The following is a 14929-nucleotide window of genomic DNA, read 5'->3' as shown; positions in this document are numbered from 1 at the left end:
CAGACGTGGGGTCTGGGAATCTCAGGGCATCAGGGAATGCGGGTAGGGTCTAGAAACCTGGACCTAGACTTGAGGGATGAGGGGCCTGGACTCCTGGCTCGAGGTGGTTGGTTGAACACCCCCCCCCCCAAAAAAAATCAGTCAACAAGGGAGCTTTTTGAAACAGTTCTCTTTACCCGTGATCACTGAGTGACGCCTGGGGCGGGGAGGCCGACCGAGAGTCGGGGGCGAGGGCTCCCCCACCGCCCCCCCGCCCCCACGCCACGTCGCCCAGCGGCATCGTGGAAAGAGGATTCTCCCATGCAAACCCCGGAGCCAGAGGAGAAGGGGGAGCGCCATTCTGCGCTCCCTACCCCCGGGGCACGGACACGGCCACAGCACGGGGGGCGGTGAGGCCCCGGGGACACGAGACACGGGGGAGGGAGAGGGGACCCCGCCCGCAGATGACCCGGGGGACCGGCGACCGGACGCGGCGGGGCGGAGCTGAGTGGCACAGGGGGCGAGGCTTGTAGCAGCGAGTCCCCCCTCCCCTCCTTTCGGACGAAGAAGGAAGACTTGGGCCCCGCGACTGGGCAGGAAAAAGGGGGGGGCAGCCTCTCCCCGCATGCGGCCCGGGAGGGAAGCCCCGCCCCCTTCCTGCGGGTAAAGGACACCCGTCTCCCAACAGAAACTGATCAATAAATTACAAAGTAGAGAAAAGGAAGGCGGACGTTTGGGGCGGGATTTCTTCCTGCCCGCTTCTTCCCCCTCTCAGTCCAGTTTATGTGGTTTGGTCCAGGCCCCGGCCCTGTGCGAGGCGGGCGCGCGCACTCCCGTTGGTCTGTACAGATGGTCCAGTCCTCGGGGCGAGCTCCCCCGCCCGCTCTCCCCAGCGAGGCCACAGTCCGGGCAGGAGAGGGAACAGCCCAGCCTCGGGAAGATTCTTCCGTCCGAGTGAGGTCACCTGCATGACGCCGGGCAGCGCGTGGAGCAGTGAAGATCCACCATGCCGCCCCGCACCCCCAAGGTCGCCCAGCACGGTCCTCACCTGGAGGCCTGCACTAGCAGGAATAGGTCCGGACCGAAACGCCGTCTGCCCGGGAACTCCCAGAAGTCTGGCCTGGAGGGAGAGCGAGCAGCAGTTCAGCCTGGAGCACCCTCCTCCCTGTTCCTCTCCAGGATTCCTCCCTTTGGACTTCCCTTCCCGATGTCACAGCGATCGCCGGGCTCCACATGGGTTTCCCTCCCTTCCCCGCAGCCGAGGACTCAAACTCGCATTGGGCGAGTTCACTCCCGCCCTGGGAAGGGGGAGTGGGATTTATCCATTTCATCCTGACGGGGGAGTCCGGAACGTTGGAGCAGTCCATTCCTCAGGGGTGGGCGAGAAAGGACTAGGCCATTCCAGAACCTGGACTACTGAGGTGGTCCATGCCCCACCCTAGGGAAGCGAGGAAGGGCTGTCGCATTTGGGAGCCCCCCACCTTCTGGCTGCAGCTTGCGGAGAGGGAGCCCCGGAGAGCCCAGGGCTCCTGCTGCAGCCGAACGAAAGTTGGGGGGCAACATCTCAGCTGAGTCGGGAGTTACTCCTCGGAGGTCCTTCTCCCGGAACATCTTCCGCCAGGATGGGGAGCGGCTGAAAGACTTGGCGCTGTCCTAGGTATAGGAGCCGGGCAGCCGGTGAGGGACTCCTGCCTCGTCTGACTCCGCCCCTTCCTTTGATTCCACCCCTCTCCGGGTCGCACCTCTCCCTTAACCCCGCCCCTCTCCTGGCCCCGCCTCCAACCGTGATCCGTTAATAGTCAGGCCCCGCCCCCTCAGCTCCGCCTCTCGAGGAGCCGCCGGGAGCAGAGCCCTCTGAGCTGCTGCCGCGCCCACCTCGTCCAGCCGCCTGTCTGTGCCTAAGGAGATAAGGTTGCTGAATTCCTTCTCCAGGAGCTGCCGGGCCTGGAAAGAGGAGGTGGAGGGGGCGGTTTGAGCGTGCCGTCTGCGAGGTGGGGACGCCCAGCATGCTCCGGGCCCAGCGGCAGCTCACCTGTGCATTCTGCGTGGGGATCTGCAGGAGCAAGGCCAGGTCGGAGTAGTCGAAGGTCTCGTCCAGGGCGAGCAGTGCCCCGTGTACCCCGCTCTCCGTGAGGTTCGTGGCAAATTCCTTCAGGCCCAGCCCGGACACCCAACCCATGACCCGCTCATTGGACCACACCATCACGTCTGGGGACGGAAGGGACCCTCAGCCGTGCCCCTCCCTTGGCCTGGAGAGTTCAGTTTAGCCCATACCTCCACCTCCATTTCCTCTCTTCGGGCCACGCCCCCCACGCTGGCTCCACCTCTCGGTTATGGTGCCAATCTTCTTCTCCGGCCTCCCCCCATCCCCTCTCCTCCCCATCCAGCTCCACACCCTCCACCTGGCTCCCAAAGGGACCCTTACACTCTACTCACCTCGGATCTGGGTCTGACTTTCTTCCCGCCTCCGCTCCAGGTCCTTCCGGTCATAGTTGAGCCGTTTCAGGCACATAATCCCATAATGTAGACTCACCCTGAGCAGCAGGGGAAGTGGAGTCACGGATGAGCTTTCCATTCCCCCAGACTGCTGCTCCTACGGGTCCCTCCCCACTGGCTGTGCTCTTCTTGGAAAGGGTGGGGAGCTGATAAGTTCTATTGACTGTTGACCACCTCAGGAGGCGAGGCATTTTCAACAATAGGCACTTCCTATTGACCAGCCTGGGAGGGGTCCAGGGTTAACTAGCCAAGCCATCTCAGGATCCGAACTTTTCCTGTGGACCATCTTATTGGTGAAAGGGGCACAGAGACAGGCTTTCCTGAGAACTCAGGCTAAAAGGGCCAAGATAAGCCTAGGAATCTCCCATGGCCAATCCCATTGGCCAAAGACTCTCTGGGGTGGGGCTTCCCTTTGGACTGTCCCCATTGGCCAGGCAGCCCCCACCTGTGAAAGCTGTCCACCATCTTGAGTTGGCCCCGGAGCTCCTTCTTGTTAAGATGATCTAACATTCGAGCGTCCACCAGCGACTCCATGAAGTAGCTGCGGTATTGGGGCAGCCCCAGGCTGGGCAGCCAGTCGTTCCCCACCCACTCGTGGTTCATGTCGCCATATGCCAGGATCTGGGGCCATGGGCAGGTGAGGGAGGAGTCAGGCCCTCTGGCCCCTTCCCACTGTGCATGAGAGGGGTACAGTCCAACCTCCCAATCCAAAGTTTTTTCCCACCCCAGGGTAGGACAATGACCAATCTCTGCTCAGGATAATGGACCAATCCAGAGTTGTCTCCTAGCCCTTCATGACAGCATATACTCTTTCTTGGCTACTCAAACAGTTGTCCTGAGACCTAGAGCGTCACCATCACCTGTGGACTTGCTGGAATTGCAGAATCTCAGACCTGATTCCAGACCTACTGAAGTCGGTATCTGCATTTTCACAAGACCCTCAGGTGATTTGAAATATACATTATATTTATTGTTTAATTTCTTTCTCTCTTTCTTTCTCTTTCTCCTTCTCCTTCTCTTTCTCCTTCTGACAGAGTCTGCTATGTCACCCAGGCTGGAGTGCAGTGGCACGATCTCGTCTCACTGCAAGCTCCCCGTCCCAGGTTCAAGCAATTCTCTTGCCTCAGCCTTCGAGTAGCTGGGATTATAGGTACACGCCACCACGCCCGGCTAATTTTTGTATTTTTTAGTAGAGACGGCGTTTCACCATGTTGGCCAGGCTGGTCTCGAACTCCTGACCTCAGGTGATCTGCCCACCTCAGCCTCCAAAAGTGCTGGGATTACAGGCGTGAGCCACCGCGCCTGGCCGCCTCTTGTTTCTTGAGAACAAAGTGTAGCTCCTCCTCCCCAACTTCTCATTCAGCCTGGCTACCTCACCGCCACCACAGCCAGTGTGTCCTCCTTGGCCCTGGCACACTGAGGAGTCCACTGTAGCCCCCGCCCCCTCCACTATAGGGACACCGGCTGCTCAGTCTCTCCTGAGCTACAGAATTGAAGCCCCTTAGAGCCCCCACAACCCACGATGATGAAATGGTCCATGCATAAGGCTGACTATGCAACAGTCTGGGCTTCCACATCGCATCCCCTCTACCCTCCCCACCACCAAGCCATAATGGAACAGTCCAGAGCCAAGCTTGGCGCAGCGCCCCCCGATGGGGATGATGGCATGTTCTGGTGAGGGCAGGGGCAGGGCTCGGAGGAGGGGCATCCATGCGTCGTGCACAGCCTGTTCATGCGCTCACGCCCCGCCCCGCGCCCCCTACCTGCTCCCAGCTGATCTCCTTGGTCTCCTGACCCGTTAGTAGGAAGAGGGGAGAGAAGGGGTGAGTTAAGGGGCAGGCAGAGGGGGACGCAAGGAGCAGACTTAGGGATGGCCACAGACTCGCTCCCCGCCCCCACCCCCAAAGAAGGTTAGTGCCACCCCCAAGGTGGCCGGCAGGGGGCACTCACGGGCTTGGTCGTGGCCGTAAGGGACTCCATCTCCTCGTGTGTCATCCACACGTTTCCTGTGGACTGAGGGGCGGGGAGTGTTAATGGATGGTGAGAAAGGGCTTCGCGTGGGGGAGAGGAAGGAGGGTGTCCTCCTGAAGGCCCTGGGCCATACGTTTATGTCCCTCCTGCTTTCTGGGACAAGCAGTAACAGAGAAAAGGAATGATTCTCTATTATAGGGCACCTGCCATATACCAGGCAATGTGACTTTGGAGTTGAACAAATTCAGGTTGGAATTGGGACCCTGCCATGCATTTTGCTGTGTGGCCCTGTGTAAATGACGTCACCTCGCTGACTTCACACAGAGGTACAGAATGAGGATTCAGAAGTGGGGGACAGATACAGCCATGGTGCAAATGTTTAGGGGGTATGGGGGGGTTCACATTTATTGAGCTTCTGCTCCCAACAACCCCACAAGTTAGGAATCCATACAAGGATAAAAACATTTATGTACTTCTGGTGAGTGTCAGGCACCAGTCACCGTCATAGGGTGTGGGATATGGCAAGGGACACAACAGACCCTTTTCGTCCTAGTGGGGGAGAAACAATGAACATATTTTAATTATGTTGGGGAAATTTGAATACAGAGTGAATAGTAGATGAAATTAACAACTGTGGCCAGGCGTGGTGGCTCACACCTGTAGTGCCAGCACTTTGGGAGGCTGAGGCGGGCATATCACTTTTGGAGTTTGAAGACTAGCCTGGCCAACCTGGAGAAACCCCGTCTCTACTAAAAATACAAAAATTAGGCTGAGAGTGGTCTAGCACTTTGGGAGGCAGAGGCGGGTGGATCACCTGAGGTCAGGAGTTCAAGACCAGCCTGGCCAACATTGGTGAAACCCTATCTCTACTAAAAATACAAAAATTAGCTGGGCATGGTGTTGTGCGCCTTTAATCCCAGCTACTCAGGAGGCTGAGACAGGAGAATCACTTGAACCAGGGAGACGGAGGTTGCAGTGAGCCAAGATCGCACCACTGCACTCCAGCCTGGACGACAGAGTGAGACTCCGTCTCAAAAAAAAAAAAAAAAAAAAAAAAGAAAAGAAAAGAAAAGAAAAAGAAATTAACAACAATGTGAATGCCCTTAGGTGTGATAAAGGATGTGGTGTTTACAAGGAAGAAAATGACCCACTAAACTAATTTTGGGGGCTAAGATGTTATGATGTTCTCAAATTACATTCAAGTACAGGTCTCTGAGCATCCCTAACCTGAAAATCCAAAATCCAAAATCTCCAAAATTCTAAACGCTTTTTTTTTTGGATGCACTCTTTCTCTGTCACCCAGGCTGCAGTACAGTGGGACAATCACAGCTCACTGCAGCCTCGACCTCCTGGGCTCAAAGGATCCTCCCACCTCAGCCTCCTGAGTAGCTGGGACTACAGGTATGCGCCACCACACCCGACTAATTTTTGTATTTTTAGTAGAGATGGGGTTTCGCCATGTTGCCCAGGCTGGTCTCGAACTCCCGGGCTCAAGAGATCGGCCGCCCAAGGCCTCCCAAAATGCTGGAATTACAGGTGTGAGCCATAGCACTTGGCCCTAAACTTAAAGTGCTGACACGAAGCCACAAGAGGAAAATCCCCCACCTGACCTCATGTGACAGGTCACAATCAAAATGCAGTCAAAACTTTGTTGCATGCACAAAGTTATTTAAAATATTGTAGGCCGGGCGCAGTGGCTCATGCCTGTAATCCCAGCACTTTTGGAGGCTGAGGCAGGTGGATCATGAGGTCAGGAGTTCAAGACCAGCATGGCCAAGATGGTGAAACCCCATCTCTACTAAGAATACAAAAATTAGCAGGGCATGGTGGTGGGCGCCTATAATCCCAGCTACTCGGGAGGTTGAGGCAGAGGATTGGAATTGCTTGAACCCAGGAGGCAGAGGTTGCAGTGAGCCGAGGTCACACCATTGCACTCCAGCCTGGGCGACAAAGCAAGACTCCATCTCAAAAATTAAAATAAAATAAAAATAAAAAATAAAATATTGTATAAAATTCTTTTTAGGCATGTGTATGAGATGCATATGAAACATAAATGAATTTCACGTTTAGGCTTGGTTCCCATCCCCAAGATATTTCATTTATATGCAAATATTCACAAAAAACTTTTTAAAACCAGAAATTCTAATCACTTCTGGTCCCACGTATTTCAGGTAAGGGACACTCAACCTGTACTCCCCACTCCCCCCCACCCCACACACACAACAGAGCAAGTACAGCAAAAGTTTGAGAATCGCTGAACTGGGTACACATGATTTTCTGTATGTTTGAAATTTCTCGTAATAAAAAGTTGGAACGAGGGCCAGGAGTAGGGGCTCACGCCTGTAATCTCAACACTTTGGGAGGCCGAGGCGGGCGGATCACCTGAGGTCGGGAGTTCAAAACCAGCCTGGCCAACATGTCAAAACCCCGTCTCTACTAAAAATACAAAAATTAGCCGGGCGTGGTGGCGGGCGCCTGTAATCCCAGCTACTCAGGAGGCTGAGACAGGAGAATGGCTTGAACCCGGGAGGCGGGGTTGCAGTGAGCGGAGATCGCGCCATTGCACTCCAGCCTGGACAACAAGAGCGAAACTCTGTCTCAAAAAAAAAAAAAAAAAAAAAAGGAATGAAAAGATAAAATAATTAGAAGGCAATAAATGCTATGGGGAAAATTAGAAGGTGCTGATATGGCGGAATGATGGGGAAACTCGTTTAGCTGACAAGTTAAGGAAAGCTTCTTAGAGGTGGTGACATTTGAGTGGGACAGCAAATGCCGAGGAGAGGGAGAGAGTCAGGGAAGGAGGTGGCCTGGGTCCCACAGGGACCACAGGCCAAGTTAGGAGCGAAGGGGAGGCTGAGGGGGGTAAGAGCCAATGAGAAGCAGGGTCGTGGGACAGGGGAGTCAGCAGGCCCAGGATTGGCTAGACTGAGGGCAAGAGGCGGGGCTCTGAGGAAGCGAAGGCTGGAATTGGCCGCCGGACACTCACAGTGCGGGAGGAGGCGGGGGCTGAGGGCGAGGTGAGCGAGACCATCTCCTGGATGGCGAGGCGTAGCTTGAGTCGGTGCAGCGGGTTGCTGATGCCGATCTCGCGCTGGATCTCCGTGTCTGACAGGTTGGCCATGATGGCACCGCTCTTGACATTGGCCCGGCAGGCGGCCACATACCAGGCAGGCATGCCTACCCACAGCTGCAGCGGAGGGACAGAGGGACAGAGGGGACAGAGGAGGAGAAAACCGGAGAGATGGGGGAACAGGGAGGTGGGGACAGGCAAGGGGGGGTGGGGGGCGAAACAGAGACGTGGGAAAGTTCGCAAGGAGAAGAAACAGGACAAGGAAAAGAGACGCGGACGAGATGAGGGAGAGTCCGAGGGAGACAAATAGGGAGAGAGAGACGCGGGGGGCGCGGTGGGGGAGAGGGAGAGGGAGGGAGGGAAGGGGGGAGGGAGGGAGAGAGAGAGAGAGAAATAGAGGGTGGGGAGAGACAGGAAGCGGGAGACAGGGAGACATCGGCAGGGCGATCGGAGACATGAGGAGAAATATGGGGAATGACAAAAGCGTGGTCAGAGATGGGAATGGTGCCGAAAAATAGAGACAGAGAATCCAGAAGGAGAGAGTAGAGAGAACGACAGGAGACCAAGACCCAGGTGGGCAAGGCCAGAGTGGCAGGGGCAGAAGGAGAAGGAGAAAGAAGCTGTTTAGATGAACAGGAAGCCCGAGCCCTCCTGGGTCCTCACCTGCCCGGCCCATGGCCACCTCCACCTCTGGGCTAGAAGCAGGGTGCCGCCAGGAGGACCAGGCAGCCCCTACCAGTGGGGCTGTCAGAGGGGTTGGGGACCAACAGTCAGGGCATTTCTGGGTCCCAGTACCTCCAGCCAGGACACCACGGTGGGCCCGTCCCAGGCAGCAAAAGGTAGGCCCTGGCGGCAGGCCTCCTCCAGGAGTTCATGCCTGTAAGGGTGAAGGGGCCAGGATAGAAGCTGTCAGGGGTGGAGACCCCCTGCTCTGTGGATGGCCCCCATCAGCACACACACACACACATGCACACACGCACACGCACTTTTTATGAATGTATAAAACACGGCGGAAGGTCAAAAAATACATGTGAATCTGTAAATCCTCTCCCCCCAACCCCTATCAAAAGAGAGAACAAATAAGAAAAACAAAAGAAACAAAAAATATAATATAAATGAAAAAAATACAAAAATTTTTTTCAAAAAAAAAAGAAAGAAAAAATAAAAACTCTAGGAGCTCCTGGGTTTCCAGGCAAGCAAGTTCAGGATCACGGACACCCCCTCCCAGCATTGAATTCCCATTTCTGTTCACCACCACCGCTGCACACACACACTCTCACACACACACACACACTCTCACATATACTCTCACACACTCACACACACCCTCACACACACACTCACACTCATACTCTCACATACTCTCACACTCACACATTCACACACACGCACTCTCACACACACCCTCACACACTCACACACACACACACTCACTTCCTCTTGTTCCTTCGGTCCTTGTCTCCTGGGCCTGTCAGCTTGGCTAGCCCCAGAGGGTCAGTGGCCAGTGTCTCATCTGAAGGTGTTCCAGCTGGAGGCAGGGAGGGGTCGAAATTTGGAAAATCTCAAGGGGGAGGCAGAATCTTTCATGCTGGAGGTGATGAGGAAAATGCCGGAAAGGCAGAGGCCCTGAGGGAGTAGTGAATGAGGGCACATCGAGGAAGTGATAAAGCCAGACAAGTGCCCATGAATTGGAGTCATCCCCAAAATACGGCTGGATGCACTGGGCTGGCCTTGGTAAGGTGGCAGTGGTGTGCTGGTAAATGCCTAACAACTGGCTCCTTGGGGAGGCAGAAGGGAATCCCTGATTTGTAGCATTTGCCCATTTCCATGGTGTAAATAATCCCAGCATGGCCAATTTCAAGCTACCAGTGTGGTGTCAGCCAATTCCTGAAATAGCGGATCTCCCGAGCCAGTGCCAGCAGGCTCCAGCACACCACAGGAAGGTACCCTGCCTTGAGGATGCCCCACCCTCTTCCTCTGTTTAAAAAATAGGTGGCCGGGCATGGTGGCTCACACCTGTAATCCCAGCACTTTGGGAGGCTGAGGCAGGCGGATCACGAGGTCAGGAGATCAAGACCATCCTGGCTAACACGGTGAAACCCCGTCTCTACTAAAAATACAAAAAGTTGGCTGGGTGTGGTGGTGGGCGCCTGTAGTCCCAGCTACTGGGGACGCTGAGGCAGGAGAATGGCGTGAACCCGGGAGGCGGAGCTTGCAGTGAGCCGAGATAGCGCAACTGCAATCCAGCTTGAGCAACAGAGCGAGACTCCGTCTCCAAAACAAACAAAAAAAATGGTAAATTTTTTTTGAGTCTGTAATTCCAGCACTTTGGGAGGCCAAGGCGGGTGGATTATCTGAGGTCAGGAGTTCAAGACCAGCCTGGCCAACATGGGGAAACCCTATCTCTACTAAAAATATTTAAAAAATTAGCCAGGCATGGTGGCGGGCACCTGTAGTCCCAGCTGCTCAAGAGGCTGAGGCAGGAGAATCGCTTGAACCCAGGAGGTGGAGGTTCCAGTGAGCCAAGATCGTGCCACTGCACTCCAGCCTGGATGACAGAGTGAAACTCCATCTCAAAACAACAACAACAAAAACCAAAAAACAACAAAAAAATAGGTAAAAATTCATTTACCCACCCAGTCACCCAAGCAGGCCCCAGAGTGCCCTTTCCTTTTCCCTCCTCATCCCATCTACCTTGGCAAGCTGTGTTCCTTCCAAATTCTAAAGAAATCACCAAATGAATGAAGACATGAATGGATGTCAAATGAACATACAAAGAAGAAAGAAAGGGAGGGAGGAAGGGAGGAAAGAACAAAGGAGGGAAGGGTTAGAGTGAGGTACTCACCCAGAGAAGAGCTGTCCCGGCCTGGGGGTCCCATTCGTCCCTTCTCTTTCTTGCCAAAGAGACGGCCTATGGATGACTTGATGCTCTTCTTCTTGGGGGCTTTGTGCAGGGAATCTGGGGTGCCCTCACTGGGAAAGCAGGAGAGAATGAGAGCATATCCTTGCTGGGATGCCCCCTCTCCTCCCAAGTCCTTGTCCACCCCCTTCTCATCTTCCCAAGCCAGCTTCTCCCTGTCCCTATCCCTTGTCCCTGCTGACCTTCCCCGTGAGGGTCCCCCATCTTCCAGGGACCCTGCCTGCAGCGCCAAGGCCTGGGTCATTCTCTCAAGACGGGCAGAGCGGGGAGTGGGTGGTGGGGTGTCTCCTGGGATGGCCGGCCCCTCCCCTCGTGGAGCTCCAGCTTCCTCCTTAGGGACATGATTCTGAGGACAGAGGGCATAGATGCTGGATTGAGTTCAGAGTCATGTCAGGGGCTCCTTATTAACTGAGATGTCTACTAAGGGGTGTGTGGGGTGACCCTGGTTTAGAACACAGTATCTGAAGGTAGTCTAGTTCAAGTCAGGGTGAGTTGCAGAAACTTTTTTTTTTTTTGAGATAGAGTTTCACTCTTGTGGCCCAGGCTGGAGTGCAATGGCACAATCTCGGCTCACTGCAACCTCTGCCTCCCAGGTTCAAGAGATTCTCCTGCCTCAGCCTCCAAAGTAGCTGAGATTAAAGGCATGCGCCACCATGCCCGGCTAATTTTTTTTTTTTTTTTTTTTTTTTTTTTGAGATGGAGTCTAGCTCTGTCGCCAGGCTGGAGTGCAGTGGCGCGATCTAAGCTCACTGCAACCTCCGCCTCCCGGGTTTAAGCGATTCTTTTGCCTCAGCCTCCCGAGAAGCTGGGACTACAGGCCCGCACCACCACACCTGGATAATTTTGTATTTTTAGTACAGATGGAGTTTCACCAAGTTGGTCAGGCCTCAAAGAAAGCTAATGAGTTACAGGTTCTGGAAGCAGGAAAGCTGAATTTAAGGGAGTAAAATAGGGCCAATATCTCTTTGCCTCCCTCAAAGGTCAGTTCTGAGGATCTAATTCGTAGTTCTCCAATGCATGTTGTCACAGAAACTTTTTTTTTTTTTTTTTTTTTTTTTTTTTTTGAGACACAGTTTCACTCTGTCTCCCAGGTTGGAGTGCAGTGGCACGATTTCAACTCACTGCAAACTCTGCCTCTTGGGTTCAATTGATTCTCCTGCATCAGCCTCCTGAGTAACTGGAATTACAGGCACGTACCACCAGGCCAGGCTAATTTTTGTATTTTTAGTAGAGGTGGGGGTTTCACCATGTTGGCCAGGTGGGTCTCGAACTCCTGACCTCAAGTGATCTGCCCACCTTGGCCTCCCGAAGTGCTGGGATTACAGGCATGAGCCACCGCACCCAGCCAGAAACTTTTTAAAATCCTATGCAGAAACTTGACGCATGAGAAATAAAAGTAGACCAGATCTGACTAAAGTGAAAGTTAGGGTTCAAGATCCCAGTGACTCAGCCTCCCCTTTGCCCTTTGAGTTTGAACCTTTAGGGAAAGCTGAGGTTGCTTTGGAAAACCACTGGTGTGAGGGGTTATTGTTGCTGTACACTGGGGAGCCCTGCTTCTGACCTCTCCCCATCCCCCTACTAGGCTGGGGAGACTTCAGAGCACTCACAGCCTTGTCGGTACCCTCACGGGCAGGGCTAGGGGGTGCCAGGCGGGGTGTTGAGTGGCCAGAGCTGGGAGGAGAGGGGCTGGCAAGGGTAGAGGTGGTGAGGGAGGGGGGCAGGGAGCAGCTGCTGCGGTAGCGGCCCAACGAGTCCAAGCCAGAGCTGGACACCCGGCTCTCCAGCTCCTCTGCCCTCTGTTCTGTTGTCTCCTTCTCCTCTTGGATCAGCCTGAGGAGGGAAATAGGGGAAACTGGGTGAGGGGCCGCAGCAGACAGCGGGAGAGGGAATCTGGGAGCACAATGGGCCAGAAAGGCTTGGTGGGGCAAGGGGAATTCTGGGGACGGTGCAATGACCTCAGAGGGCTTTGGTGGGTTTCTGAAGGCCTTCCAGGCTCAAGGAGAGTCAAGGGGTCCTGAGAGTCTCAGGAAGTCATTGCAGGATTAGGGCTGTCAAGGTGATCGGGGTCTGTATCAAGGTGGCCCTGATGATAGTCAAGGGGTTTGGAAAATCACGAAGGGATTACTATGGACAAAAGGTGAAGTTCTAGGTGGACTGTAAGAGCAAGGTCATAATAGGAGCAGTGTGAGATCAGGGACTCAGGCCAATCTAGGATCTGGGAAGGGCATGGAGTCATTTGGTATGGAAGGTGCTGGTCACGGTATATTTGCGGAAGGCTCATGGGGAGTACATTATAGGAGAATTGCTGAATATGGCCATTGCTGATGAATCAGGGTAGACTTTACATCACTGGGGGCTTCTTAATAAGTTGCGGACTTTTTTTTTTTTTTGAGATGGAGTCTCGCTCTGTCGCCCAGGCTGGAGTGCAGTGGCACTATCTTGGCTCACTGCAAGCTCCGCCTCCCAGGTTCACACCATTCTCCTGCCTCAGCCTCCTGAGTAGCTGGGACTACAGGCGCCTGACACCATGCCTGGCTAATTTTTTGCGTTTTTAGTAGAGACGGGGTTTCACCATGTTAGCCAGGATGGTCTCTATCTCCTGACCTCATGATCCGCCGGCCTCAGCCTCCCAAAGTGCTGGGATTACAGGCATGAGCCACTGTGCCCGGCCCAGAGTTGAAGTTTTTGATTAGCGTGTTAGGATGAGATTCTTGGTGTTTGAGGTTGGGAACCTTGTGTTGTCTTGAGATTCCTAGGGTAGTGGGAGACTCTGGGCACTGGTTATGTGAAACCACAAAATCGATGGCGTAATGAAAGATTCTTGATGCATCGAGAAGAACTGGGGTATTTGGGGATGCAGGCTTTGGTGTGTTGGGGAATGGTGAGTACTGGCTGGGGGGTATATGTGTAGGTAGCACAGAGAAGACTTCTGAGTGTATCCTAGGGGATGCCTGGACAGCGGAGCGAGTGTTGGGCTGGAAGAATTCCTTGTGGATGGTGTAAGAGGAGATGGACTCAGGCTTTCAGGCCTCCAGAGCCAGAAGGGCTGTGGAGTCAGCTCAGGCAGGGCAGGGCGGGCCGGGGCGGGGCCAGGGCTCACTTGATCTCCTTGTTGATGGCCTCCAGTTGCTCCTGAAGCATGATAGCCAGCGTCTGCACATCGGCCTGCCCACTGGGGGACAGCAGCTCGGCCCCAAACATCCCCTCTGCCTCCTCCTCATCGGAGCCGTCCAGCTCCCCAGGGAACGGGGGTGGTATGGAGCCTGCAGGGGCAGACCGCTCCCAATCCTGTCCCTGTGTGGGGACAGAGGGACATTAGGTGGGTGGGGGCCGAGGTTGGCGCTGGGTCTTGGCTCATGATCCTGACCTTGCCCAACTTCACTGATGCTTTTCCCAGAACAACTTTATTTCTTTTTATTTTATTTATTTTTTCTTGAGACAGAGTCTCACTCTGTCGCCCAGGCTGGAGTGCAGTGGCGCTATCTCAGGTTACACTTCCCAGATTCAAACGATTCTTCTGCCTCAGTCTCCTGAGTAGCTGGGATTACAGGTGCCCGCTACCACGCCCGGCTAATTTTTGCATTTTTAGTAGCAATGCCATTTTGGCAAGGCTGCTGTCAAACTCCTGACCTCAAGTGATCTGCCTGCCTCGGCGCCAGCAAGTGTTGGGATTACAGGCCTGGGCCACCCTGCCCGGCCTCCAACTTCCTCTCTTGACAGGTCCCTGTTCTTGATCCCTCCCCGAACCCGCTCCAAGCCACGCCCACACCCATGACTCCACCCCCACCCCTGATTCCCATGACTCAGTTGGCTCCTGTTCCTTACCTAACCCCGCCTACTCTGGGATTCTACACCCCCCTCCCTGTCCCATCATTACTCTCAGGTTCTCACCAGGTGGCAGGACATCCACAGGAGGAGACATCCAGGCAAGAGGGTTGCCGGGAAGGAGAGAAGAAAGGGTGAGTGGGTGAGTCCAGGAAATCCTGCCTCTCAACCCAGCTTCCTCCCGGAGCCCCACGGATTTAGTTCCACTTCCTACAGCTGCCCGCCCAAGCCCTGCTCAGTCCAGGACCCAGAGGCAGCTGCTGACCTTGGAGGGCTCCTCCTTGACCCCTGACCAGCGGCCCCTCTTGCCTGCCCGACCACTGCCAGCCACATAGGGATCCAGGTGGGCACCAGAAGGTAATGTGGGTGCCTGAGAGTAACGGAGCTCCAGGGCACTGCCAGGGAGAGACCTGTGGGCATGAGGAAAGCAGTCAGGGACCAAGGGGTCAGGAAAAGGGCACAGAGGTAAGGGTCACAGAGACAGACCTAGGGCCAGGGGTCCTGAAGTCAAGGTCAAGGGGTCAGGCCTGGTGGCTCAAGCCTGTAATCCCAGCACTTTGGGAGGCTGAGGTGGGCAGATCACTTGAGGTCAGGAGTTCGAGACCAGGCCAACCTGGTGAAGCCCTGTCTCTACTAAAAATAAAAAAATTAGCCGGACGTGGTGGTGG

The 14929-nt window shown here is 54.7% G+C and overlaps 1 protein-coding gene across 2 annotated transcripts in view; it reads right to left on the bottom strand.

The window, feature by feature from the left end:
- Positions 1 to 154: 154 nt before the first annotated feature.
- PPFIA3 (PTPRF interacting protein alpha 3) overlaps positions 155 to 14929 on the bottom strand; it is a 31104-nt gene continuing 16329 nt past the window's right edge. The window contains exons 14-30 of one of the 2 annotated variants that reach the window (XM_054464355.2): positions 14527 to 14671; positions 13537 to 13724; positions 12044 to 12266; positions 10619 to 10782; positions 10362 to 10489; positions 8951 to 9044; positions 8312 to 8393; positions 7433 to 7633; positions 4426 to 4488; positions 4239 to 4265; positions 2921 to 3096; positions 2416 to 2513; positions 2012 to 2187; positions 1855 to 1923; positions 1461 to 1632; positions 1028 to 1099; positions 155 to 943 (exon numbers count right to left, since the gene is read on the bottom strand). In XM_054464355.2, the coding sequence (XP_054320330.1) occupies positions 1041 to 1099; positions 1461 to 1632; positions 1855 to 1923; positions 2012 to 2187; positions 2416 to 2513; positions 2921 to 3096; positions 4239 to 4265; positions 4426 to 4488; positions 7433 to 7633; positions 8312 to 8393; positions 8951 to 9044; positions 10362 to 10489; positions 10619 to 10782; positions 12044 to 12266; positions 13537 to 13724; positions 14527 to 14671 (2065 nt within the window). In that variant the 3' untranslated portion in view covers positions 155 to 943; positions 1028 to 1040. The remainder of the gene's footprint in view (positions 944 to 1027; positions 1100 to 1460; positions 1633 to 1854; positions 1924 to 2011; positions 2188 to 2415; positions 2514 to 2920; positions 3097 to 4238; positions 4266 to 4425; positions 4489 to 7432; positions 7634 to 8311; positions 8394 to 8950; positions 9045 to 10361; positions 10490 to 10618; positions 10783 to 12043; positions 12267 to 13536; positions 13725 to 14526; positions 14672 to 14929) is intronic. The other variant, XM_054464356.2, reaches the window with a different exon arrangement.

The sequence above is a fragment of the Pongo pygmaeus genome, chromosome 20 (assembly GCF_028885625.2).
Source record: "Pongo pygmaeus isolate AG05252 chromosome 20, NHGRI_mPonPyg2-v2.0_pri, whole genome shotgun sequence".
Classification (NCBI taxonomy): Eukaryota; Metazoa; Chordata; class Mammalia; order Primates; family Hominidae; genus Pongo; species Pongo pygmaeus.
This window is presented reverse-complemented; position numbering and strand designations above follow the sequence as displayed.